This window comes from Onychomys torridus, chromosome 4 (assembly GCF_903995425.1).
Source record: "Onychomys torridus chromosome 4, mOncTor1.1, whole genome shotgun sequence".
Lineage (NCBI taxonomy): Eukaryota > Metazoa > Chordata > Mammalia > Rodentia > Cricetidae > Onychomys > Onychomys torridus.
The window spans coordinates 94,212,038-94,239,315 of record NC_050446.1 but is presented as its reverse complement, the minus strand read 5'-3'; the positions used below and the strand labels follow the sequence as shown (position 1 = coordinate 94,239,315).

Here is a 27,278-nt window from a genome sequence, read left to right as displayed (position 1 = left end):
GAAGACCGAAAACAGGGAGGAGAGAAACTAAGCAGAGCTTTGGGGAAAAGATGAGGGACCTGGCCATAGAGAGGGAGAACCAGGAAGACAGAGGAGGGAGGTTTCCTCCAAGGGAGCACCGCCCATCAACATCAGTGCTACAAGGCCCAAACTGTTAAAGGAAACACAGCCCTGAACTGTGAGGAGGGCCTTAGCTATTCCCAGCCAAGCTCTCTCTCTCTGGCTTGCTCACTTGCTCTGATAGAGAGGGACTCCTCGTCTGGACAGGCATAGACTGTAAAGGTTTTCACTTTCTTTCTCAGTGTGCGGGACCACCACACCGGGAGTCGGCCCATGCTATGAAGTGGCTGCCACCCCCCCCCCCATGATGGGGAATTATGAAGCCAAAATCGCTTTGAAAAAGCCAGGGTCATCTAGGATTTGGCTGACCTCAAACTGGTGAGAAATCCCCAACACCTCAAGGAAAAGGATATCTGCTTTTGTTGTCATCTTGGTGCCCCAGCTTCCTTCTCCCTCCCACATTGCCTTCTAATCCCACTCAGTGCAAGTGATGAACCCTGGGGATGTAAGCCATTCTAGACAAATGGTGGCTTGTTGCTTTCATAAACAAGCACTCCAGAGACACTGCTACCCTCCCCCACCCTCACCCTGCTTCCTAGAAGTTAAGAAAAATTGTTTACAGACTCCTGTCTATTCTCTACACTCTAATCCCACCTCCGAGTCTAAGAACTGCCACTTATACAAAAACTACAGAGGAGCCTACAGCCAGCAGGCTTTCTACAGAAACTTAGGCAGCTGCACAGAGACCCAGTGACCTGACCTGGGAGACAGAAGGACTTTGGCAATTCAGAGGCCAAAGTGTCATCTGGTCAGAGATAATTAAGAGCAGAAAGGCTCCTTCCCAGGCAGGCACACAAACAGCCCTGATCTTTACCCACTGTGGATGATTTAGAGTTGCACTATCTTCCACAAAGTCCACCAGAAACCAGTGACTCCAATAAGACAGAAACTAAGCTTTCCTGCTCAACAGTTCAGACTAGTGGGGCTGAGTCAATTCTCCTGTGCTGGGATTAAAACAGTGTCAGCCTCTAGGGAAGGTCAGCCTGCTACTGCATGAAGAGATAATCCTAGAGAACCTCTCTCTCAAGTCCCTGGAGACCAGCAACCTAGAACAAAGGTGGCCCAATCTTGGGCCAGCAATCAAATTACTTCAAGACCCCCCACAAGGCCTACCCCTCGCCTACATCCCTCGCCCCTGTCCTGTGAGGTTATGTGCATCCACATGCATGTGGCCTCCTCTTCTATAGCTTCCCACCTTGTTTGCTGAGACAGAGTCTACTACTGAAGCTAGAGCTCGCTGATCCGGCTGATCTGGCTGGCCAGCACGTCTCCAGGAGCCAGTGCTGGGACAGTGTGTGCCAGTGTCCATCTTTTTAAGTGGGTGCTGGGGATCAAACTCAGATCCTCCTGCTTGTGTGTAAGCATTTTACTAACTAACTGACTCACCTCCCCAGTCCCCACCATTTTGTCTGTTTGAGATAGAGCTCCCTATGTGTCTAGGATGGCCTAAAACTCTGGAACTCCAACAATCTCCCTACCTTAGCCTGCAGGAAGCTGGGACTACAGGTGGACAAACACAGCTGCTTTGCAAGGTTCTGAATAAAAACACGAGAAAGGGGTTATTCATCTGCATGTTAAAGCTCCCCAGAGTCACATCTGAAGTCTGAAGTTCCTGCTCCTTCTGGGGTTCAGAGAGAAATGCTTAAGGCCAGGAGCTGTAGGTCAGCCTCAACAACATGGAGGATCCCTATGTCAAAAAAGAAAAAAAAAATAAAATAAAATAAAAAATAAAAGTTTCCCAAGTGGTTCTAAGGGTCAGGGTTTGAACCATAGTATGTATGTATGTATGTATGTATGTATGTATGTATGTATATATGTATGTATGATTTATTTTTGAGACAGGGTTTCTCTGTGTAGCCCTGGCTGTCCTGGAACTCATACTCAGAGACCCGCCCGCCTCCCTCCCAAGTGCTGGGATTAGAAGTGTGCCGGCTCCACCAGGCCGGAACTATATTTAAAGCATTTTGCCATTTTCGCCAAATCTTAGCCCCTGCTGGGACCAAGAGGAGGAACTAGCACTTCAGATCTTGAGACAATCCCTGAAGAGACAAAGGGTCTGTGTGGACCCGTTAGTTCTACTGCAAGCAGAGCTCCACTCATGGAACACAGAACCTGCTCAGTTGGAACTCTGAGCACTTCACACTGATATCTAATGTGACACTCTTGACAACTTGATGAAGGACTAGTAGTACACCCATGTCACGGGTAAGGAAAATAATGGAAAAATGTTAGTGAATGAATGAATGGATGAAAGAATGAATCAGGTAAACAGTGAGTGTAGACCCAGGGTAGGCTGGTAGCAGAAACCAGTGTCCTGAGGCAGAGGTTTGGGTTTTCCAACAAAAAACAGAATTAGGAGTTGCCATTTCTGTTAGAGCACACTAGGAGTCACCTCGCTTGTGAGTGCATATCAGGGACAGGCCTGGAAACCAAGGAGGCAGAGGGCACATGGGCACAGTGACAGCCATGCCTCTGTGCTCCTAGCTACCTGGAAAGTTAAGAAACTCAAGAGTGCAAGTACAGCTTGGGGTTGAGATGGAGCCGGATATGGTGATACACATTTGTAATCCTAGCATTTTAGAGACTGAGGCCAGGAGGACCACTGCAAGTGCGAAGCTAGCCTGGGCTACATATTAAGTAGTGAGTTCTAGGCCAACCTGTCTCAAAACACAACAAAACCACTGGAAAAGAGAGGACAGAGGGCGTCAGGATAAAACAAGTAAAACACATGTTTCTCATGCTAGGTTCATGGTTTTTGTTTTGTTTTTAAATATTTATTTATTTATTTTAAATTAATTAATTAGGGGTGTGTGTGTGTGTGTGTGTGTGTGTGTGTGTGTGTGTGTGTGTAGTCTAGAAAAGGGGTCCAGATTTTCTGGACTGCAGTTATGTAGTTGTGAGCTGCTTGACAGTGTTTGGAACTGAATCCTATCCTCTACAAGAGCAGTGTGGCCCTTTAACTACTGAGCTATCTCTCCAGCCCCAGCTTTAATGTTTTTTTTTTTTTTTTAATACAAATATCTATCACTACTTGGACTTAATGGAGTGGCGCACGCCTTTAATCCCAGCATTTGGGAGACAGAGGAAGGTGGATCTCTGTGAGTTTGAGGCCAGCCAACTTACTACATAAATTCCAGGACAGCCAGGGCTATGTAGAGAGACCCTGTCTCAAAAAACAAAACAACCAAAAAACAAAAAAGTCACACTATCAGTAGCTGAGATGTCTATAAAAATGGGTTCTGGCCTCTCCAAAGGAAATGGCTGCAAAGAGATGAAAGGAGGGCTCCTAATGCCAGGCTGCCGGATGTGGCCAGAACCTGGCCATGTCTGGACTGTGCTGCATGCAGCCTAGGGCCAATATGAAGACACCTGCTTCCAAGGTAACTGGTGTTGCAGTGTTAGGAGAGTGTGATTTTCTATGCAGATGAAGGGAGAAGCAAGGAAGCATCAGCCCAAGGGAGAGGGAATGAGGGACTCTTGCTAAGAGTCCAGTTACAGCACAGTCACTGTCATGTGCCCAGTAAGCAGCCTTAACGGCACAGTGCCTGGCCAGAGGAGGCCTTCTGACCCTCTCTTACTTTTCCATGGTTACCAGAAAAGCAAAGATAGGACATAGTTCAAGTCAGACAGGATGGGGGAGGGGATTTTTCTCCTCTAATGTCAGACTTCTCTATATTAAGACCAGAATCAGAAAGGTCTATGAACTGAAGTCCGGTCCTCAAAAAAGCCTAATTAAAGCCAGATGTGGTTAATATACACCTGTAATCCCAGGGAGTTAAAAGCAAGAGGATTAGGAACTCGGCTACACAGTGAGCTTGAAAGCAACCACAAACTATATGAGACCCTGTCCCAAACCAGCGACAGGAAGGGGCCTTTACCAACCACACAGCCTCGTTGTCTCCCCCTGGTTTCCCTCTATCAGCAGGGAGAGTACTTCAGTTCCCTGCCAAGACGACCTGGGTAAAGGGAATGTGTGGCTGAGAAGATGGGGGTGGGGAGGCTCTAGTGCTCCAGTGCTCCAGCGCTCCAGCTATCAGGAGGACTTGGGACTCAAGACTCCTTTCCAAATCCCAAGGCCTTCCTCATTTTCCCGGATATAGCAAGGGCTTTCATATCAATCCCCTTCTGTGGACTTTGCCCTTTCTTCTTGCTCAAAAGCTTTGTAGGGGTCCTTTTTTACCAGCTAAATAAAAGTGTAAATATTTGCACTTAGCATCACCAGCCCCTAAATCTATTCATTTTCCTGCTACTCACCTGAAAGAAACATTTGCCAATCCAGGTTATTCATTATTCCCCAAAACGAGCCTCAGAGCTCTAGCTTGTATCTCATCTACCAATACATACCGAAAAACCTAGCTTTCATGCACAGACCAGTTCAAAGGTCACACATCTTCTGAGTCTGAACTTTCAGTGGTCTCTCTGCATGTTGAAATTATGGGACATTTTCTTCATGATTCTCTTTACACTACCCATGAGTAAACTCTTCTTACAAAGCATGTGCCGATTAAAAAGCATCAAAACATTTTTATCCATTTATTTATTTTCTGGCCTTTCAACACAGGGTTTCATTGTAGAGCACTGGCTGTCCTGAAACTAGTTCTGTAGAACAGGCTGGCCTTGAACTCACAGAGATAAACTTGCCTCTGCCTTCCAAGTGCTGGGATTAAAGGCATAAACCAACATATTTGACTCACATCAAAAGATTTTATCGACTAAACATCAACAAGAAACTATTTCTAAAGATACAAGAAGTAAAGCATCTCAAATTCACAAGGATATCCCAGATTTTCAAGAAAAAAAATCTGAAGAGTCTATTTTTATTATGTGTGTGTGTGTAGATGCTTTCTTCTTTGTTGTTGTTGGTCTGTTTGGAGACAAGGTCTTCCTAAGCCCAGGCTGGCCTCAAACTCTTGACCCTTTTACCTAAGTCTTAGAAGTTCTGAGACTCCAGGGATGTAACACAGACATCAGCTCCACCAAATTGTTTCAAAAGAAATTTCACTTCAGTAACAAATTAGAAATTTAGTGGGTTATAAAATTAATATGGCCAGGCGGTGGTGGTGCACACCTTTAATCCCAGCACTCAGGAGGCAGAGCCAGGCAGATCTCTGTGAGTTCGAGGCCAGCCTGGTCTACAAAGCGAGTTCCAGGAAAGGCGCAAAGCTACACAGAGAAACCCTGTCTCGAAAAAAAAAAATTAATATGTTTTCACACTGACTTCAAATTCTTAGACTGATGCTTTTAATCCCAGTACTCAGGAGAAAGAAGCAAGTGGATCACTGAGTTTGAGGCCAGCCTGGTCTACAGAGTGAGTCCCAGGACAGTCAGGGCTACACAGAGAAAACCTGTCTTGAAACAACCTCCCACCCCAAAAAACTTCTTTGACTGAAATTATAGGACTGATTTAACTCTCAATTATTTCAACAAAAATGAATTAGCCTCCCCTAAAGAAAAATTATTTCTCTACCTTGTTGAAGGCATTGCTACTACAAAACACACTCATAACCCCAGTAGCTTTGATCTAACATGGAAAATTAGGGCTCACCCCTACCCCTTGAATTCACTAGTTTGACTTACTTTCCATGTATGAGTGTTTTGCTTGAATACGTGTCTGTGCACCACATGTGTGCCTGTGTGTCCAGAGAGGCTAGAGGTGGGTGTGAGATCCCCTGGAACCTTGGGAATTACAGATGGGTGTGAGCTGCCATGTGGATCTGGGAATCAAACCCAAGTCCTTTGAAGAGCAGCCAGTGCTCATAATCACAGAGCCATTTCTTCAGTCCCTAGTTTGGCTTTTAATTGTAACAAACATATATATATATATATATATATATATATATTAGAAATAAATGATAATGTAGTTAGTATCAAAGAGAAACTGTAGGTTGGAATGCTGACTCGGTGGTAAAGAATGCTTGCTAGACAAGTATGAGGACCTGAGTTCACATCCCCAGCACCCACGGAAAGAGTTGGTGTGATCCTGTAACCCTGGCACCAAGTGTGTAAAGAGGAGATTGCTGTGGAATGCTGGTCAGTGGGCTGGTTCCAGGTTCAATGACTTTGTCTCAAGGGAACAAGGCAGAAAGTGACAGTACAGGACACCGGACTTCTCAGGTCTCCAAGTGTAAGCATGTGTACATACATGTGCTCATACACTACAAACATGAAGAACATGACTAACACTTTCAATTAGTATTGCTGACACAAGTTAAATCATTGGCAAGGAAAAGGCACTAAGGAAGTGTTAAATGTTGGAACAAAAGATACTGAACCTGCAAAAGGGGACGTCTCACAAATGGAAACTAGAAGGAACTGAATTTTGCCAGCAAATTAGAACAAAGTTCCTTGACATTCTACAAATCTTTGTGCTCTGTTACTATTAGCAACCCTTACAGCTGTGAAGTTATTTGGACCTTTTACATTTCTCTTTCATGGTCACTAAATCTCATTTAAGCCTCACCACAGCCCTGGAAGTCAGGCTTGGGTGTGAGCAATGCAGCAGAGCACACCTTGAGACCCACTTGTTTGTTTGTTTGTTTGTTTGCTGGAGCTGAGGACCAAACCCAGGGCCTTGCGCTTGCTAGGCAAGCGCTCTACCACTGAGCTAAATCCCCAACCTGAGACCCACGTTTTTGCACTTACAGTGTGGTCACACTTGACTACTTGAGAGAAGAAATCAAAACCATACAGATCTGAGGTCAGGTAAGGGCAGACATCTGCTGGAGGAAATGTAGAACCCTGGAGCCCATGCAGATAAAGGGAGTCAGGTGAGAAAGTGGCCTCGTTTCTGCTCAAGGTGTTCAAATTCACCCAGTCCTGTCATCATCCAGGTCAGTCCTACTAGCATGGTGCATTTGGGCTAGTTTTGTTTCTCACAAAAATAAAGATTTCACTCAGCATCCTCCATGATTTAAAAGACAAAGTTGGATATAGGCTAAAATAACAAACAGGTATAGTTGGAGGGAACTATCCAGCCTTACACTCGGCCCTCCTCAAGAACATGAGAGATGCGATCAGCCTGCCAAACTACCTCAGATGAAAACCCAGCCATCCTCACTGCCTCAGAGATGACCAAGGTCTCCATTCCGCACCAATGCTAAACGCAGCAGCAATTGCTTTTGTGGATTACAGGCATCTAGAACCACACAGCTGCAACAACTTGCCATTCAATTACCCACAGACCCACAAGTTAAATGCTTCCTAACAGTATCACAGGGCAAGCTGTGGGAGAGCAGGGGTAGTGGTGGGGGTGGGGGGGGGGGGGGGGGGGGGGGGGGTGAGAAGAGAAGCAAGAATACAGGCAAAGGTTACTAGAGATGGATGGCTGTAAAGCGGCAGCTGAGAAATTCATTACACTGACCTTTCCACAGGAGGTTATGGAAAAGAGTGAGCATGTGTGTTCACAATTGGTTTTTGGTTTTTTTGTTTTGTTTTGTTTTTGTTTTGTTTTTGAGATTGGGTATTATGTAGCCCAGGCTGAATTCTCTATGGTCTAAATGATAAGATAACTTAATGATCTTGAAGTCTCCAGCCTCCTGTTCCCACTTCTCAAGTGCTGGGATCACTATACCTGGTAAAAATGTGTATTTAAAACAAACAAACAAACAAAAACACACCTTTTCCAACCCATACACTGTACACTGGCTATAGCAAAGGGCGTATTCTCTTGAAAATGAAGATTCTCTTGGAAGGAATAGAGAGTAAAGATTAAGTCGGGGCTTTGAAGCTTCCTACTATCCACTCAAACTGTCCTCAGTCCCCATCATGCAGTGTGGAAACAATTATTCATGATATGATATTATGTCTCATAAACTTTTCTGTGTGTTATATTTCATGTATCTTTAAAAGTTGTGTTTCTCTGTTACATGCCAGCACCTGTAAGAGGTCAGATGAACATATGAGAAATGGCCAGAAGCACCACTAAAGTCAGGCAGATCTCAAAGACTGAGAAGTGTATCGCCTCAAGTGGAAAGGAATGCTTAACTCCCGAAGCATGGGGTGGGGGGTGGGGGGGGGGGGGGAGGTCTGGCTCCCAGGTACAGCACTTGCCTATTAGACCAAGGCCTTGGGTCCTAACCCCAGCACCAAAACCCAAAATTTTCAAGGAACAACAGCAAAAAGAAAATTCCACAAAACCTCCTTTCTCATGAAGCCTCTAAAAGAGCATTTGACAACGTGTGTGGAGGGTAATATCAGCCATATGGCTGCAAGAAGTGTTCCAAGATCTTAAGTAAATTTAAATCTCAACTGTGAATGAAGGAAAGAGAAAGCATCCTCAGTCTCGTTTCAGTTAGGGGAGCGTGCGATGTGTGAGCTTATAAACGCAGTCTTCAACAAATGCTTCTTACACACTAGGGAAGTCTGAAAAAGTATCACACACGGTTTCGGCTGCCGTGAGATGAGTACTCCCCAGCAGTCTAGGAGGAGAATCTGCACTGGGAACCCTTCCAAGTGTCCCTCAAGACCAGAGTAAGAGGCATTATGAATGCAGCTGGCATGGGGGTGCTCCCTGCACTCCCAACACACAGTAAGCTAGAGTAGCAAGAGGGCTGTGAGTTTGAACCCAGCCTACAACTCTTAGCAAGGATTTGTGCCCCCAAAGTAAGAGCAGCCTATGGGCTCGCTGTTAAAAGTGCCGAGTAAGGACAGATGTGGAAAAATATCAACATTCAAAAATCCAAATCCTAAGGATCCACATTGCTCAGCATGGCTGTTAGGCTCACTTTTATTCTCCCTTAACCAACCCCTGCCCCTTTAATTTTTACATTTTAAATATGAGGTAATTAGAAGATAAGGGTGGGGGTAGCACAAGCCTCTAATCCCAGCAGTGGGAGGCAGGGCTGAAGCATGAGAACTACCATGAGTTCAGGGCTAGCCTGGGCTACATAGGAAGTTCTTGTCGTTGAGAAAAATAAATAAGGCAAAGCCAAGCAGAACAGCTGCCATCCTCATGAGATCAGCTATGCTTGCAAGAGACCACCACTAAACAGTCAGTGGTCTGCTGATGTCCTCTCAGAGAGGGGTGAGAGGGTCACTGCACCTTTTCCTGAGATTGCAGCTGCTTCACTGCACCACCCACACACTTGTACGTGATTCTGCCTTAATTAATGTGCACCATCAGGTGTCAAGGTGTCTGGGGAGGAGCTAGAGAATTCGGCTGGAGAAGGTTAGTGGGCGGAGCTGCATCTATAAGGCTCTGGAGAAGCCATCATTCATGTCCTGTTAAGACTTTCCAGTATGGCAACTCTGGGCTTCCCCACATGCCTGTCACCCCTTCCCTATGCTCTGTAGCAAGCACAATAAACTTACTGGCTCCCCAGGGTGGATTCTGGTGGAATGTGACTTTGGTTCCTCACTGGGATTTTATGAGGAAGGAGTAGGTGCTGTTTGTCTCCCCAGGGATGGAATTCTCCCAACAATAGAGCAGTAAACACCAAAAGGTTGGGTTAGCCTTGGTCTGCACTATATGAGCACTAGAGAAGAGCTGAGGAACGGCAGCTGACAGAAAACCCTTTGCTCTGCGCTGAAAAAGGAGCAGAAAGAGGAGGCTTAGCTTGTGGCAGCGCAAACAGATGTCTAACATAACTAAGCCTATTGGAAACACTGTAGCTTTTCCCTAACAACACTGCTGCCTGAACATGAAGTAAAACCAACAGATACTCTAAGGACAGCTTGATAGCCGATGTTCTCAGAGAAGCTTAGTTTGAATAAACACCGCCCCAGATTTCAAGCCCTCCACTGTTCTCCAAAGGCCAGTGACAGCAGTTCCAAGCCCAGCTAGAGAGAGAGAGAGAGAGAGAGAGAGAGAGAGAGAGAGAGAGAGAGAGAGAGAGAGAGAGAGAGAGAGAGTCAAGGGCTGGGGGTGGGGCAGAGAATCAGGCCAAAGCCTTCCATCCACCTGTGTTTCCTCATGTATCAAGAAATGAAAACACACAGGTGACCTCGGGAGGTGAAGTGAGAACTTCCAAGGTCCAATCCCTAGGAACTCAAGCCATTCAATATAGTGAAGGAGGAGCTTGAGGACATGATATAGTGTGGTGGTCCAGTGTTTGCCTAACCAGTCTCTGGGTTTAATCCTGGCACGGCAAAAGAAAAAAAATGACCAAGCTGATCCGACAGGATAACTTGGCCTAAACAGCAAAGTGAGAGAGGGGCCAAGGAGTGAGCAGAGCCTCTGGAGACACTGAGACCTCTGGAGGCCAGGATATTTTCAGACAGTAAAGGAAGAGGTGTCATCCTCTCTCAGTAAGAATCACTGTAAGGTGAGCAGACAAAACCCAAGAGGAGCACTGTTCAAAAGCATTTCAAGCCACTTCACAAGCCTCAATACCAGAGCCTATCACAGCCAGGCATGGCGGCAATGTCAACAGTTCCAGCTCCGGGGAGGCTGAGGCAGGAGAACAGGGAGGGATGTGCTAAGCTACTGGCTGAGAGACCGCTATTCTCTGTCATCTATCCCAAATGGAGAGTTCAGAAAATATATATCAAACAATAAAATCTAGCCGGGCGGTGGTGGCGCACGCCTGTAATCCCAGCACTCAGGAGGCAGAGGCAGGTGGATCTCTGTGAGTCTGAGGCCAGCCTGGGCTACAAAGCAAGTTCCAGGACAGCCTCCAAGGCTACAGAGAAACCTTGTCTCGAAAAACAAAACGAACAAAAAACAATAAAACCTGTCCCCTCCCAGGAGTGACAGTAAACCATTCCTGGAACGGTGAGCTACAGAACTGCCGGGGCTCATCAGATGCCATCCTCTAGCTTCCTACTCCTGATTGGAAGGGAAATACCTGGAGAACTGTCTCAGTAAGACAACAGCCGACTCCATAGGTCTGACCTCATGGCAGTGTAACTCTTAGATTCACACCAATACAGTTTTACACAGCTGTGAGTCTACAAGACAGAGAAGAAGAAAAAAACAATTCAAGGAAAAGAGTGTATGTCCCAAGCTGGACTGATGTACTATCAATAAACCTCAGTGAGAATTTGGGTATGAAACCAACAGATGTCAGTGATACAGTACTTAGGCCATAAGTACTATAAATGACAGTGGGTTTCCAACAGAACTTAATATATCCACAGCTACCAAACTCCACTCCAAGAGGTTCTGATTCCCTACAATGAGAATGGGTCCTGGAACAAGGTTTACTTTCTTCATTTTTCGAGACAGGGCTACAGATAATCCAGGCTGGCATCAACCTTCCATGTGTTGGGATTTCAGATGTGTGCTACTCTGCTTGGTTTATGTTGTGCTGAAAATGGACCGAGGATTTCATATATGTTAGGCAAATATTCTAGCAACTGAGCTGCATCCCCAGGCCCCAGAATGCTTATTTTTTTTTTAAATGTTAATAGCCTGAGGCCCTATTAACCATTCTCCTAAGCTGTCAGCATCAAGTTAGAGCTTATGATTCATCAATGCTTTGAAAATAAGTATGCTCCCCTCTGCCAAAGACAAAAAAGGCTTTTGATATCTGGGCTCAAATACTGAACAAAGGCTGAAAGTAGATTATTGCTAGTCTTCACTCTTTTATGAATCCTACCTACACACTCTTCTTAGAGCTACCACATATTAAATTAATAGTGACTAAGAAAGATGATTTTAAAACAACCTTTTAGTACAGGAATCCTTTCGTGTCCTTAACTTCAATCCTGCCTGCTCAGCCTAAGTCCATTTCTGTCTCTTGTAAAAATAGAACCACCCAAGCTCCCTCTACACAAAAATCTTTCGAAACTTTAGGAAAAGAGGGGGAGAGAAAAGGATTAGCTACCAAGAGCACACACATTTCATTCCTAAAGAAAACACAGCCTCCGCTGAGAGGAGGTGGGGACAACCGCCCAGGGCTTGAAGGTCTGCAACGGAGAGGAGGTGGGGACAACCGCCCAGGGCTTGGGCTTGAAGGGGTCCACAACTGACAGCTTCAGCTTCTCCAAGGGTCTGCAGACCTGGCATGACACCTCAAACCGGCCTTCCGAGTTTACACTACTCTAGAAAGCTCCTTCCCCGTGAAAAAGCTTTATAGAATCTCGTTGCTCATTTAATTTCCCTGTAGTCATTAACCCAAGCTTTACTACGGGTTCTCTCTGCTTAGCTCTCAGCCACATTTAACCACATTTAATGGCTCTCTTCTGAATAAAAAGCCCTTAAGGAGCAGTGCCCTTTCTACTTCCTTTCAACCATTTCATTTCCTGGTTTTGACTTCTCAAGAGGACCCGACTCTTCCTGATCATTTCTTAGTCTTTTGGACGTCCAAGTTCATCTGCACGGACATCTTTGTCTCAACCATGCACTCCTTTGCTACTTGCTATGTAGTTCACGTGTAAAGAAAATGTTCTCTGTTGTCTTTAGAAAATGAGGCAGGGGCTGGAGAGGTGGCTCGGCAGTTAAGAGCACTGACCACTCTTCCAGAGGTCCTGAGTTCAATTCCCAGCACCTGCATGGTGGCTCACAACCATCTAGAGTGAGATCTGGTGCCCTCTTCTGGAGTGCAGGCATGCATGCAGATAGACACTGTATACATAATAAATAAATAACTTTTATAAAAGGACATAAAAGGACAACTAGAGATAGTCTCAAAGTAGCAGAACTAGTCAGAGAAGTCCCTCTGTTCTGGAAGATATGGAAATGGAGCTAGAAATAGGTGGGTAATTCTGTAATACAGAATGGGATGATCCAAAGTAAGAGAATCACAGGTTTGAGGCCTGCCTGGGCTCCTAGATAGCAAGATCTTGTCTCAAGAGAAAAAAAAAATTAAAACAGGAGGTTACCTGAGTTAACAGCTGCGTATAATACCACTCTGATTCCTCCTTCCTTATCTCCCAAGTGGCATGTCTTTTTATCTTCAAGTTTTGTTTCAAGATTAGCTATCACAGCCAGATGCAGTGGTATATAATTGTCCCAGCACTCAGGAGGCTGAGGCAAGAGGATGTCCAATTTGAAGCTAGTCTGGGCTACACAGGAAGTTCCAGGCCAGCCTGGGCTATATTGAGACCATGTCTCATAAAACAAACAAAACAAAATCAAGTGTCCATGAATCCATGCCACAATTATCTTAGTTAGCATGTATTAGGGAAACTCATGGGCCAGGTCTTATGTGGGTCATAAAGCAAGCTTTTATAATAACTTTACTGAGGGGTACTTGGGAAGGTCATGTACCAGGTACACAAAGACAGCTCATGTTCTGTCACACCATTTAAAAGGTCAGCACTGATCTCCCACTTGGAACAAGGATGTTTAACGGTGAAGCCAGAGATGTTTTCTTTCACTGTTTTCCTAGGGTGACCCTCTCTCGCCTCAGGACTCACAGTTCACATATCCCTTCCTCTGTCACATCTTTCCTAATTTCCTGCCCCTGTAATTCCATTGACAACTCAGTGCATATTTCTAGAACAGCACTCACCAAGCCTGGTTGTAATAACTTGTTTACATGTCTAATTTAGCTATATGCTCTTTGGTGGTGAGGATAATGTTTTATTCATCATTGGTTACTCACCCAATAGGCACTCAACAAATGCTTGTTGAATGTTAATGATGACAGACATGGGATGTCTTAAAGAATGGCCATGGAACCTTCCAAAGTCTAGACCACTTCATGGTAAGTACTCACACTACAGGCGACACTCCCATAATGCATCCCTATTATGTGTACCAATCTTGGCCAGAAAAGAGCCCACAGATAGGAGAAAAATTGGCCTAATAGCGTTACCATGAATCAGCAAAGGTGCCCATTGTGGTGGTACATGTCAGTAGGATATGCTGAGGCAGCAGAAGCAGGAGGATCAGGTGTTGGAGGGCAGCTTAAGTTACATCTTTATGGTCAGTCAGGTGGCTTGGCAGGTAAAAGTACTTGCCATGTTGGTCTCCACAACAACACCATGGCATATGCACACCTGCACTCACATAGCACAATATGATAATGGTAAATAAAAGTTTTTTTAAAAAAGAATGGGCAAAGAGAATTGTTTCCAAGTTGGAGGGCTCATTCTTCTGCCTCTAGAGAATAGGAACAATTATTAATAAGAGTCCTTGTAGCCGGGTGGTGGTGGTGCATGCCTGTAATCCCAGCACTCGGGAGGCAGAGGCAGGTGGATCTCTGTGAGTTCGAGGCCAGCCTGGTCTACAGAGCTAGTCCAGGACAGACTCCAAAGCTACAAAGAAACCCTCGAAAAACCAAAAAGAGTCCTTGAAAGGGGCCCTAATTCCATCACCATAAAAACATGTGGCAAGTTTTAATTCAATAGGATCCCTGCTAGAATATACAGGAGAGCTGTTTGCCTTACTAAAGTCAATTATGGCTCTGCTAAGGGGCTCCCTAAGTCCTCTCAGAACTGTCATGTTGTACATTAAACTCTAAGTCTTTCCTCAACAGGTTTGTCCATCTCTGCAGAGTCACAGGCAAGGCAATAAAAAGCTGCTGTCTCAAGGGACTCTGTGCTTAGCAATCCTGCACTACACAAAGCTATTGTGTTTACAGGCTGCTAATAAGACACAAAACCTAATCTGATCCCGTGGGAACAATGCTCAAGATTCCCTCAGGGGATTAAATAAATGTATTCTACTTTCGTATGCCCAAAATTGTGGGGACCAGCAAAGCTGAATAAAGCATAAACTGGGCATGCCAGAGTCCCAGCACCCAGGACACTGTAGCAGGAGTTTGTAGAATCTGAACCCGACAGGACTATGTAACACGACTCTGTCTTGAAACAAAACAAAACTAAAACCAAATAAATAAAAAACAAGCATAAGGACCCAAACCCAGACAAGTGTAAGAATGGAAGATAAACATCTGCCCAGAAAAGGATGATGGCAAACAGTAACCAGAAGCAGTATACAAGCGCAAACCAGGAAAGCTGTCTTTCTGGCACACATTTGGCTCCTTCATGGTATCAAGAGAAACCAAGAAGTTGCAGTTAAGTAAATTTAGGTCTCTTAAAGAGATTTAAACATTATATTTATTTCTTTGTGGATGTGCATGTGTACATGTATATGTGGAGATCAGAGAACTACTCCTAAGAGCTGGCTCACTCCTTCCATCACGTGGGTCCAAGGAATCCAAATCAGGAGGTCAGGCTTGTTTTCAAGTTTCTTTACTAGCTGAACCACCTTGCCAGCCTAACCTTCTTTGTTTGTTTTTGTTTTTTGTTTTTTTTGACAGAACAGAGTCTCACTATGTAGCCCCTGGCTGGCCTGGAACTTCTTATATAGACCAGGCTGAATTTGCCTCTGATTCCCTGTGCTGGGATGACAGGCATGTATCACCAAGCTTGTCATAAAATTGTTTCAATATCTCAGATGAAGTGTTTTAGTATATTTCTTTTTACAAGAATAGTATGGCATAACCCCAACTGTTACACTTATACATCCACATTAGTCACAGCTAGGTCCTTTAGAGAGTATGTGATCTCACTGTCCTCTTCCAAGAAGAGAAACTGAGTCATAACATGTCAACTTGCTTCCCCAAGCACACACTCAGTTTGAACTGAGATCCTATGCACTTCTTCCCATGACTGAGTCTCAGCATGCCCACCCACGCCTGCTGTTGTTCTTCCAACTTCAAATCAGGTCGTCATAGATAAGCACATTTGATCTTGTAGAGCCAACAGAGGGATTTCATTGTCTTTTTTTTTTTTTTTTTCCCCAAGAAAGAGAAAGGTGAAAAGGGAACGAGGGGCAAGAGAGGGGAGAGTTGGAAAGAAGTGGTTCCTAGTAGGACTCACCTTGGAGCTGAGGTCTTCTCGCCGGTTTCCTGCTTTACTTCTGCGTAATTTGATGGATGGGGACCGCAGCAAGTTCTTGATGCGGCTAGTAATGGTTGACCCTTCCCCAGCCATCACAAGGACGAGCCCCTAAGGACAGTCCCTGGCCTAGCCTTAGGACTTGTCTCAACAGTGGCACTGCCTTCTCGCTCAACACGGCCTTCGGATATGCACTTTCACTGGCCTGAGATGGCAGAAGCAACCTTGGCATCACAGTAGGTGTCTTCTGCCTGTCAGCCGCTCTTACTCTGGGCATTGCCCTGTCCTTTCTCACTCCTCATCCCCACCCTAGACTGCTCAATTTTTTAGGAAGGGAGGACGACCCCCTAGAGTGAAGAAATGTCAGGCCCACGCCAGCCAGAGGCGTTTAACTAAAGAATGGGATGGGCTCTAGGGGCTTGGCGCCGGTTATAGCCCAAGAGTTCCCATGGTAACTGCGGTGTCCAAGGGAGGAGGCCGCCGCCGAAGCCACCGGAGGGGTCCGCGGGGGGCCGGGGCACCGCGCTGGCCGCCGGGGCTCGTGCTGACCCGATCTGATACGGGAGCCTCCCTCCCCCACCCCGGCCTCGGGAGCTCGCTTCCAGCCCCCCCGCACCCACCGCCCGCTCCAAAAGCCCCTAATACTCGTCAGCGCCCCCGTTCGCTCAGGCCCAGCTCACAGCGCCCTCGGGCATCACACTCAACGACTTCAGCTCCGCCGCGGCAGCCGCAGCAGTAGCAGCTATGGTGGCACCAGCGGCTCAAAACGCGAACTAGAGCCTGGGCCGAGCTGCGCCGGGAGGCGGGGCCTAGGCGAAGGGGGTGCGGTCTGCGGCAGATCGGTCCTTGATTGGGCGAGCGACGCCTGTGGGGGCGGAGCCAAGAAATGAACCGTAGAAGCAGAGGGCTCGGGATTCTGCACTGTATAATTGTGGGTACCGCTCTTAAAGGAAGGTCAACATAACATAGCTTTAGAATTGAGAGAACCAAGCCTTTTACGGTATTATTAGGCCTGGTCTCCCAGAGAACTTCCCAAATCCCCGAGATGATAACCACGCCCCCAGGCCCAAGGTTGCTATTTGGTAGGCCTGAGACCACGGCTGAAATTTAATTCCTAACTCATTAAAAAAAAAAAAAAAAAGTTGGGATGCAGCCAAAAGAACTCCTTTCCACTCCAAGTGCTGGGATTTAACACGGTTGTAATAGTTTGTGATTACGGCCAGCCTAACACGTGGAGTAACTCTACTCATACACTTTTGAACTGAACAGCCTGTTAATGATGGAAGACTCAAGCCTCCAATAGAGCCTTAGGAAGGCTGCGTGTTCGCAGAAAGTAAAGGAATACACCTATGATACCATCCGTCATTTCCTTAGCTGCCAACGTCCTTACAGCACTTTATTCACAGCGTTAACGGTATTTTGCTATTCCAGATCTTTTCCCAGCCTTGTCAAAATTTGCAAAACACCCCTAGGGATGACACGGATATCAAGCTTGCTGCTGTCGTTGTTTTCTAGTTCATGAAGCTAGGAGAAATATTATCACATACTCATGCTTCACAGATACGTAAGTCGGTTTATTTTTAGAAGCCCTAGAAATTCCCATCTAGTTACTACTTTAAGAAATTACCTGGAGGTGTGTGGGAGGGAGGGAGACGGGGGGTGGGGGTGGGGGCGGCCGCTGGACGGATGGACCAGAGATTAAGAACACTGGCTTCTTTTCCAGAAGACTCAGGTTTAATTACGAGCACCCTCATGGCATCTCACAACCATCCCAGGGGATTTGTCGCCTTCTCCTGGCCTCTGTAGACACCAAGCACATGGACGCACAGACATAGGAGTAGGCAAAACACCCACCCATTTACATTTTTTTTTTTTTTTAAGAAACTGCCTTCTGAAAAGTATAGCCTAAGGCTGATGTGTCTCTCTCCCACCCCAGACTTTGAGAATTCCTGGAGAAGATGGTGGTTTTGCAAGAGGAAAAGATCACTAATATCATTGTTTAGCGGTATTTGCACAACCGCAGTTCAAACAGGAAGATGCCTGTGTACTATATAGCTATGTACTAAAAATATAGCTATGTACTAAAAGCAAATGTATAAAGCTCACAGATCGATATGGGCATCAGGGATGCTACCAATTGGCACTAGTACCCAGAGGCCTAAGGCCTCTATCCTTTCAACCAAACATTATAGCCTAATGAAACTAAAAGGGAACTTCCAAATTTACTGTCTAAACCTGAGTCAGGAATGATCGTGTAACCATAGGAACAGCTGACTCTCGGCACTAGTAATAATCTGACTTGGCCTCGCCATGGAAGTTGCTGTAACACTAGTAAGCGGCGCCACCTGGTGTTTTCATTTGTGTCCTACAGACTCTGGTCTTCTGGGGCCACATCTGTAGGCAAATTACTGTTTACTAATAGGTATTCTCACTTCTCAATGTTAGTAAATGGGTTTACAAGGTGTAATCTCTCATCCAAAACTACATTGCGTTAGCTCCTTAGAGAGAGACACACACACACCTTATTACTCTCATCTGATCTGAACTGCATGGGCAAATCTAAGTGCTTGCTTTCCTTGTTTAAAGATGAGACTTATTTAAGTTGAAAACCAGAGAAAACATGAAGGATTATAACTCTTGAAATTGGGTGTTTTCGGTCTAAGGCCAAAAATCACTTTTAAGATTCTTCCCAATCCAAACAAACTGTCTAGGTATCATGCTGCCTTTGAGCTGCTAGTATGGCGATAGGTTGAAAGTGTTCTTGTGTTTCATGGATTCCTTAAAACATGTCCAAGTGCAACGTGAAGAGGAGTGGTTAACTCTTTACTCAGATGTGTCATCCTACTCACCAAGAAGCAGCTGACCCCCATGGGGCGTGTTGGCTATGTATGTCCAAAGCAAATACACATGCTGTTCAAGACTCTTAAAGATGTTTGGGAATGTTATAGTAGTCTTGCTTAGAATTATTAGATCAGATTTTAAAATTCATCCTAGGCAAATAAGATGCAGAGGTCCTGGGATATTAACCTGCTAGAATAAGCATTTGCTCAACTCAAGTATTTATTGAGCACCTTTACATTCAAGGCACTGTGAGCGAGCTGAGACCAATGAATGCAGTTGGAAACAAGAGATTTCGAGTCAGTGCTTCCAAAGTTGCTTTCCCATTGAGGGGAAAAGCAGCTTTTTTTCCTCCCCCCTGGAGCTGAGGATCAAACCCAGGGCCTGTGCTTGCTAGGCAAGCGCTCTACCACTAAGCTAAATCTCCAACCCCAAGAAGCTATTTACGAGCAGGTTACACTGAGAATAGTTTAGATTTGCCTCCAAATTTCCACCTTGTTATGGTTTAGCCTCCTAATCCATATCCATCACTGCTGCTTAACATTGTGGGTCTCTGTAAGCTAGTTTTAAACATACTAAAATTAGTTTAATTCCCAATACGCATAACTTTCTTCATCAACAGGCAATCATTCTATCTGCCTTAACTCCACTATGTGCCTCTGGCTACCCTGAAAGTATGTAGATTAGGCCAGCCTTGAACTCACCTGCCTCCCTTCTCCCAAGTCCTGGAATTAAAGGGCTTTTTCTTTTTTGAGACAGGGTCTAACTATGCAGTCCTGGCTGACCTAAATTTCATAGAACAGACTATAAAATGTGGGTTTTGTTGTTATTGCTGTGTTAAGGGGTTTGCATATACCATGGCATAAGTTAGTTCATGGTAGAAGTCAAGTTCTCTCCTTCTACCATATTATCTTCTTGGGATTTGAACTGAGGTCATCAGGGTTGAAAGCAAGTACTTTTACCTAATAAGTCATCTCACCAGCCCGAGTTTTAATTTTCTATGTACTAAGTTATCCATGTATGTGTAAATTTGTATGTGCATGCAGGTACATCTGCACTTGTATGTGGGTATGAAGACTAGAAGACTACCTCTAGTCCCATCCTCATGAATGCCACCAAGTTGCTGGGGCAGGATCCTTCACTAGCCTGGAGCTTACCAATTTGGCTGTATTGGCCTGGCAGAGAACCCCAGAGATCCTCTTGTGTCTCCACCTTCCCAGTGCTGGGATTACACACCTGGCACTTTTACTCAGGTTACTCAATCCCAGTCATACTTGGAAGGGAAGCACTTTTCCTAACCGAACCAGCCCATTAGCCAATGTGGATGAGAGAGTTTTTTTGTTTTTTCGAGACAGGGTTTCTCTGTGTAGCTTTGTGCCTTTCCTGGATCTTACACTGTAGACCAGGCTGGCCTCGAACTCACAAAGATCCGCCTGCCTCTGCCTCCCGAGTGCTGGGATTAAAGGCGTGTGCCACCACCACCCGGCGGATGTGAGTTTTAATTAGCAATGATACAACATGGGGCTATCAAAAGGCCCTTATAGCATTTTCTTCAAAACCAACAATTCTATGCAATCAACTTTATTGATTCTTGAGTACCAGTGATTCTCTAGGAAATGAAGGCATAAACCTGAAGTTCCTGAAAATGAGCTGCCTACACTACTATAGATTAATTCTAGAAGAGACAAGGGCTATTACTATATTGCAGACTTGTCTTCAAGGACTAGTGATCACACAGTTCCGCTATAAATTACTACACTCAGGAAAAATGTATGAAACTTTGCCAAAAATAATCTATAAAGATGTGTGTGATGGTACATATCTTTAATCCCAGTGGGCAGAAGCTGGTGGATCTCTGTGAGTTCAAGGCCAGCTTGGTGTCCATAGAATTATAGGCCAGTCAGGGTTGCATAGTGAGACCGTCGCAAAAACAAAAACAAAAACAAAAACAAAAAACAAAACCACCACCAAAGTATAGATGTCTAATGTCTTCTGTGTTCAAAACATTTTCAAACCTGTAAGAAAGGCCTACTATCAATTTTATCCATAATTTGGGGGGAACAAAAACAAACTGTATTTATCATAAAAGTATGCAAAGCACTTTCTATGAAGCTTATATAACTAACAAATTTGATCTGTTAATTATCTTAACTAATCAAGAAAACCAATAGTTCAATGTTTAAAAGACTCCCATAAAAACACTTTGTAGCCGGGTGGTGGTGGCAGCGCACGCCTTTAATCCCAGCACTCGGGAGGCAGAGCCAGGCGGATCTCTGTGAGTTCTACTAGGCCAGCCCGGGCTACAGAGCAAGATCCGGGACAAGCACCAAAACTACACAGAGAAACCCTGTCCCAGAAAACAAAACAAAACAAAAAAAACTTTGTAAAATTATGAAACCCTTTAACACTTTGTCTGAAGAACACCTATTAGGCTGTCAAGATGGCTCAGTGAGTTTGACTGTTTGTTGTGAATGCTTGACAACCTGAGTTCAATCCCTGTTGGAGAGAAGTTAATCCATAAAGTTGTCGTTTATCTCCACATACATGCCATGGCACATGTACCCAACGCACATTTTAAAAGAATACCTATATTGCCTAGCCAGTAAGATTGTGTTTATGTCCTGCTGTTCCCCACAAGGCAACAGTGGTACTATGAAACTAGCTCTTCACTATAGAATGGCAAATATTTGTCATCCAATTGTATGTAATTTTGAAGTCCTAAATAAGATACCAAAGGTCTTCCAAAATGGCACATAAAAAGTAAGGACAAGAAGCTTCTGAAAAGATCACTTCAATGGCATTCTCTCTCAAATATATCTAAGGACATTGAATTCTCCAACCAGGCACAAACCTCCCAACACCAAGTTCTGATTTAATTAGTATAACTGGTTTATTTCAGGTTCACATGTCTTGCCTTCCAACTGCCAAACTTCTGTTATTTCTAAAAAAATAATCACTTTGAAAGCAGAAATGAAAGATATATATTTAATATATAAAAGAAAATGCTAAATCTGACATAATTATATTCTTAAAAACATTCCATTTATTTACAGGTGTATAAAAAGGCGAGTTATTGGTCTACTGAGATCATGCTTCTTAGTTAGGGTGGGAGCTTTTTTCCAGGTTCCTTCAATGTTCTCACTTAAATTCACCTTTCATAATCATACATGTTATTTTCATAGACCAGTTTCTCCTAATGTAAGGCTACCCTAGTGCAAAGGGTAGGAGTTTGGGGGATTTTGGATTTCTGTCAAGACTACAAGATTGTTCTGAAGACTAAGCCCTCCTCAAATTAGCCCTGATATCTCCTAAATCCGTCTTAAGAACAACGTATCTTGGGAGTTTGTAATAATGTCTGCAGCTTTCCCTGAACACCTAGAACCAAATCTCATTTCTATCTTTCTACATCTCTCATAAACACAGCCAAGTATCTTCCAATCAAGAATAAACTCTGACCTATTTTTTGCCTACTTTTTTTTCCAAAAAAAAAAAAAAAAAAAGAGGAGAAAAAAAGAAATAAAGTATTCAGAAGCTAAAATGGTCCTTCTTTTCCTGAGGATTATTCACTCCCTTGCCTGCTTCTTGTCTGACTCTCAAAAGCCAGAAGGAAACATGGGAAAGAAACAGGTAATAAAACCACTGGAAACTGCTATGCCTGGGCTAAAGAACTAGGTCTCCGAGGCTAGCTGTTAGCAAGGGCGACGGGCTGCACTCCTTGGCTAAGGCATTGGATGAAGTCAGTTGGGTAAAGGACAAAAAGGACAAAGGAGAAGCTGAGGAATACTGTTTACTATGTCAGGCTTCTGAAGTAAACAGGAAGGTTAAGTGCTGATGAGCTGTCCAGGAAGGCAGGCAGCACAAAACCAATGAAGAATTTACTAACACTGCATTCTGCAGTGGAATTTTTTTCGTCCTTCCAATCTGATGATTATCAGAGTTAATCTAAAAAGGGAATCAAACACAAAAGTCATAGTTCACTGGCTAGATTCATCCCAAAGTTGGTCTCACAACCTAGGTCTGAAGATACACTGAGTGGGACTTGAGATAAAGAAGGCAGGGAAGTAAAAGAAATAGAATCACCCAGGCACAGCCCAGGCACCGGAAGCACTTGTGTTAAAGTGTTTGACAACACAAGCAAATTCTGTCATTGAAGACAGAACGGGTTACATTCCAAAATATAATTATTTAAGAAAGGCAAAATGCAGCAGCTAAATCTCAGTCTATACATTTGCAGAACAGTGATTCTTGCCCCAGGAGTTTCCAAGAGACCCCTCAAATGCACCATGATTATTTACAAACTAGATAGGAAACATTTCTATACTCAATACAAATCTCTTCTAGGTTGAAAACTTCATCCTTTGAGAAATCTATGAAAACAACTATACAAAAATATAAATATCTTCATCTTTACAGGCTGTCAGTCCTTCACATCCTGACAGGTAATGAGTGAAAAAGCCCTACAGACCATTGATGCCATGGTAACAGATAAAAATATATCTTGTGACTCAAATACTGCCTTACTTCCCTGGTAAAGAATGCCTACTGTGATTTGCCTTTTCTTTACATCCTGTCCAGGTAACAGTGAACAAAACCTTCAAGCACCTAGAGGCTGGTTCCATTTAGGAAATATCCAGCTCCACAAATTTTCATTTTGGCTATGGTCTCTGGTTTGGGGAGAAACTGCTTTTTATTTTAGCTGTTTCTGGAGTGACATGATTTTGGAAAAAGAAGGAACTGTCTCTATGTCTACCTCCAAAAAAATTAATGGGTAGAAATCCCTGGCAATTATGAACAAATCTTTCAATATCCCAAAAGACAGTAAGGAAGTATCTCTTTTTTTTTTTTTTAGCCTCTCAAAATAAGTACACTAATAGTAAAAGTTAAAAGTATATTCCTACTTTACCAGAAAGCTTAAGTTTATAATGATGACTGAAAGGGTAAGGGTACAGCTATTCAGGATATGAAAGAACAGTCTGCTGAATGACAAAAACCCTTAACTTTGGTATTCCATAATATCCATCCTATCTAACATAACTAACATAACATTCTTCCCTCCTTCTTCCTCCCCCAATCTGTGTGTGTGTGTGTGTATGTGTGTGGGGGGTCCCTTTATAGCCAGGCCAGACACAGCTTGTAATCCTCCTGCTTTTGTCTTCTAAGGGGTGGAATTACAAGTGTGCACTATCATGCCCAGCTCTATCATGCCCTATTGTTGAAATAGTAACTAAAAATCCTTTTTTAGTTCCCTTTACACAACTGTTATCAAAATTCTCAGATTTTAGAGCTAACAACTATCACCTGCAGTTTAGTTCATAGTAATTCCAAGTCTCAAGCATTTTCTCAGGGGGGAAAAAATAAGGTACTCGAGGGAGCCAGATTCTTGTTATGAATTCCTTGGGCAAGAGGGATCACACCTTCTTAGAGAAGATGGGGGACCCAGCACCACAAGTGAGGTAACATTTTTAACATGATCAGAATTTCAAACACCAGGACCAGCACCCTACGCCCCCTTTCTCCATCAATATACACACATAATCAAAGTCAAAAATTATAGTTCAGTAAGACAAACACACAGATGCCTGCAGAGAAAGGAGGTGAAATTCAGTTTCCCCTCATAGCCTGGCTTTTGCATGAGGATGAATGAGTTCATTTCCCTGAAGAACTTGATGGAACCCCAGAGCTGCCCAATTTAGCCACAACAGGTGCCAATGTAGGCATCACCTTGTTCTCCCGACCTTCCTGGTCATTCCCTATTAAGTTCATTTTGTGTCCAACTTTGGCAGCTATAGGTGCCAAGGAAGGCATCACCTTGAGACTCTGACCATCTGTGTCACTAGGAGGATTAGCTACTTTTAAACCCAAAGGGGCCAACTTTGGCATAGGCCTCCACAAAGTATCTGTGTTGCTGTTGTCTGGGCCAGTCTTCATGTGTAGGATGGGAGGTGAGGACACACTTTCAGGCTCTGCAGGGAGACCCGAAGTACTCTTCCTTCTATCACCAGATTTCCTATGGGGAACCAGAGAATCCTTGATCTCAGAGTTGATAACAATCTTAAGGACATCTGGCTCAGAAGCTGTGTCTCCAAGCTGTTTTTCATTCTCAGAAAAGTCATCATCTTCCAAGTGCAAGAGGAGGGGGCTGATTGATTCACTCTCCTCTTGAACGTCAGGCAACTCTTTCAAACCTGTTCCCAAGTGTCCACCTTGGAAAGCTGATCTGTTCCCAGGAGCGAGTTTACTGATAAAAGCTCGATGAGCATTCTCTGGGAATTCTGTATCCATTGAGCCAGGCAATTCAGCCAGGCTGGAGTCATCGTTTAGCTGCTGATTAAGAAAGGCAATTTCATTAAGCAGTGAAGCCAGAGTCTCATCAGTGTCATCCTCATCCTCCATGGTAGTCAGCAGTTCACTGGGGTCAAGAGCCGCATCCTCAATAGCTGACGCGACCTTCCTCAGTTCCATCTCTATGCTTGAGTCCTTGAGATCCTTCATCTTTAATTTATGAAACTGCGATTCCTTTGACTTCAGTCTCTCTCCTCTCAATTCACACTCTTTCCATTTATACCGATGTCCTCTCACATCACCAGAAATCTTTTTAGGTACAAACTCCTGTGCTGCCTGCATACTGGAAACATCAACTACATGTGGAAACCCAGAATCTTTATTTGCCAAAAACACTTGTGTCGGGCCCCGTGCCATTCTGCCATCTCTGTGGTTTCCTCTGGAAGAGGTCCTATCTGCATCTTTTAAGGAGCTAGCTTCATTCCCAACAACGTCTCTCACGTGGTCAAGTGGCTTGCCATCAGGAACTTCATGAGGATATTTGTTGCCACCCACATCTACCAAATCGTCCTCTGCAGCCAATGATGTCACATTAACAATCCGTGGCATCATAAATAAGTCATCATTCTCTGAAAATTAAAAATCAAAGACAGAATTCATTAGATTTATAGTAATGAGATTTTCCTATCTCCCCCTCTCTTTCCCAAGTTATTCTACCTAAATTCACCAGTCCACGTCTATCAGAAAGACCGATGAAATAGCAAGTCAAATAAACTCTGGCCAAGACACCTGAGGTATTTCAGTATTAGTAATAGTTCCATTTAATTATTTTCTAGAAATCTCCACAGGATGATTCTTTTCTTTTTCTGGATTGGGAGAGCAGTGGTAGAGACAGAATCCAAGGCTTTGCCTATACTAGGCAAGTATTCTATCACTGAGCTACATCCTCAGCCCTAGATTCAGACAGAGTTGGGATCTTCCTATGTAGTCCAGGCTGGCCTCCAACTCACAAAGTCCTGCCCTAGTTTCCTAAGTGCTGGAATTATAGGCACAGGCCACCATCAAAAGTCCATCTGCCAAGCTAATTCTTGTCCTGAGGTAGAGATACATCTTGATTGTGTTCATTCAATTAACTGCTAGTCAGAAGGGAAAATGGAAGTCAAGGATCAGCGGGGGGTGGGGGGGGGGGGGGGTGGGGGGGTTGGGGGGGGGAGGTACTCCAGAGCAGACCTGGCAACAGAGACAAGGGACTGGCAACAGAACAACTACAGTTCTGAGAGCGATGAGAATACACTTCCTTAACAGAGCTTTGGAAGCCTGGAACCCAGACTACCAAAATAATACTTCAGTCTTTGCTGAGAAAAGGAGTATTGCTCAAACAATACATTGGATCGGTACCATGGGAGTACACCCCTTCTAAGTACAACACAAAACAAGGAAGGATCAATATCAAGAACATAAATATTGGCCCCTCCATATCATCATTTCATTTTGACATCGTTTTAATTCTTCTCCTGCTTAAGATTTCAGTAGAGTTCACAAAACAGTTTCCAATCCCAGGTAAAACCACCCAGTAAGCTAGGAGGGCCATTTCTTACCAAGGCAAATGCCAACAGATCAGCTCTGGATCACTACAGACCAGATCCAAAAACTTCCTGTCACTGTGATCTTTTTCCTAACACCAGAGGACACCACCACATACCTGACTGAGCCGTAGCACTACTTGCACCTTGAGGCTTCAGATCAGCATCTAAGAGAGCAGGAGAGACAGCTACCACTGGTCCTGAGAAGAGGGGGCCTTTGAGGGTAAGTAACTGGCCTTGTGGAGTCATCACCAGGTTTGCAGAGGAGTGTGGAGTATTAGAAGGCAATGCATTTTCTGCAAAGAAAATGAAAAATTAGTAAAACAAACTTTCAATTAATGTTAGTGTACTCGAGAGAGGCAGCCATAAACCTGGACTTGAAAGGTACAAAGAAACCTTAGATGAAGGCATACACAAGTCTATTCACAGGCTTCTTGTCCTATACATTCTTATAAAAGTCATTGAAGTTTCGAGGCATAGTGTCTTTCCATTTGTGAATTCAAGTAACTGGTCATTCAATTCTTTTCTTAAAATACTATCATTTTACTCCATAATGTTAAAACTAGTTCTTATTTTAGAATCCACTTGCATCAATATCAGTTAGATTTTTCTGGTACCTATACTGAACTATCTTAAGAGTCAGCAAGAACACTCTGGAGCCGGGCGGTGGTGGCGCATACCTTTAATCCTAGCACTCGGGAGGTAGAGCCAGGTAGATCTCTGTGA

At 44.2% G+C, this 27,278-nt stretch overlaps 2 protein-coding genes across 11 annotated transcripts in view; both read right to left on the bottom strand.

The window, feature by feature from the left end:
* Mapkbp1 (mitogen-activated protein kinase binding protein 1) overlaps positions 1-16,591 on the bottom strand; it is a 54,734-nt gene extending 38,143 nt beyond the window's left edge. For 2 of the 3 annotated variants that reach the window (XM_036184460.1, XM_036184461.1), the window contains exon 1: positions 15,832-16,590. In XM_036184460.1, coding sequence (XP_036040353.1) covers positions 15,832-15,945 — 114 coding nt within the window. In that variant the 5' untranslated portion in view covers positions 15,946-16,590. Of the gene's footprint in view, positions 1-15,831 lie in introns of all 3 variants that reach the window. The other variant, XM_036184462.1, reaches the window with a different exon arrangement.
* A 6,929-nt stretch (positions 16,592-23,520) lies between these two features.
* Positions 23,521-27,278, bottom strand: part of Mga (MAX dimerization protein MGA) — a 94,313-nt gene continuing 90,555 nt past the window's right edge. For all 8 annotated transcript variants that reach the window (XM_036183514.1, XM_036183513.1, XM_036183517.1 and 5 more), the window contains exons 23-24: positions 26,672-26,848; positions 23,521-25,598 (exon numbers count right to left, since the gene is read on the bottom strand). In XM_036183514.1, the coding sequence (XP_036039407.1) occupies positions 24,334-25,598; positions 26,672-26,848 (1,442 nt within the window). In that variant the 3' untranslated portion in view covers positions 23,521-24,333. The remainder of the gene's footprint in view (positions 25,599-26,671; positions 26,849-27,278) is intronic.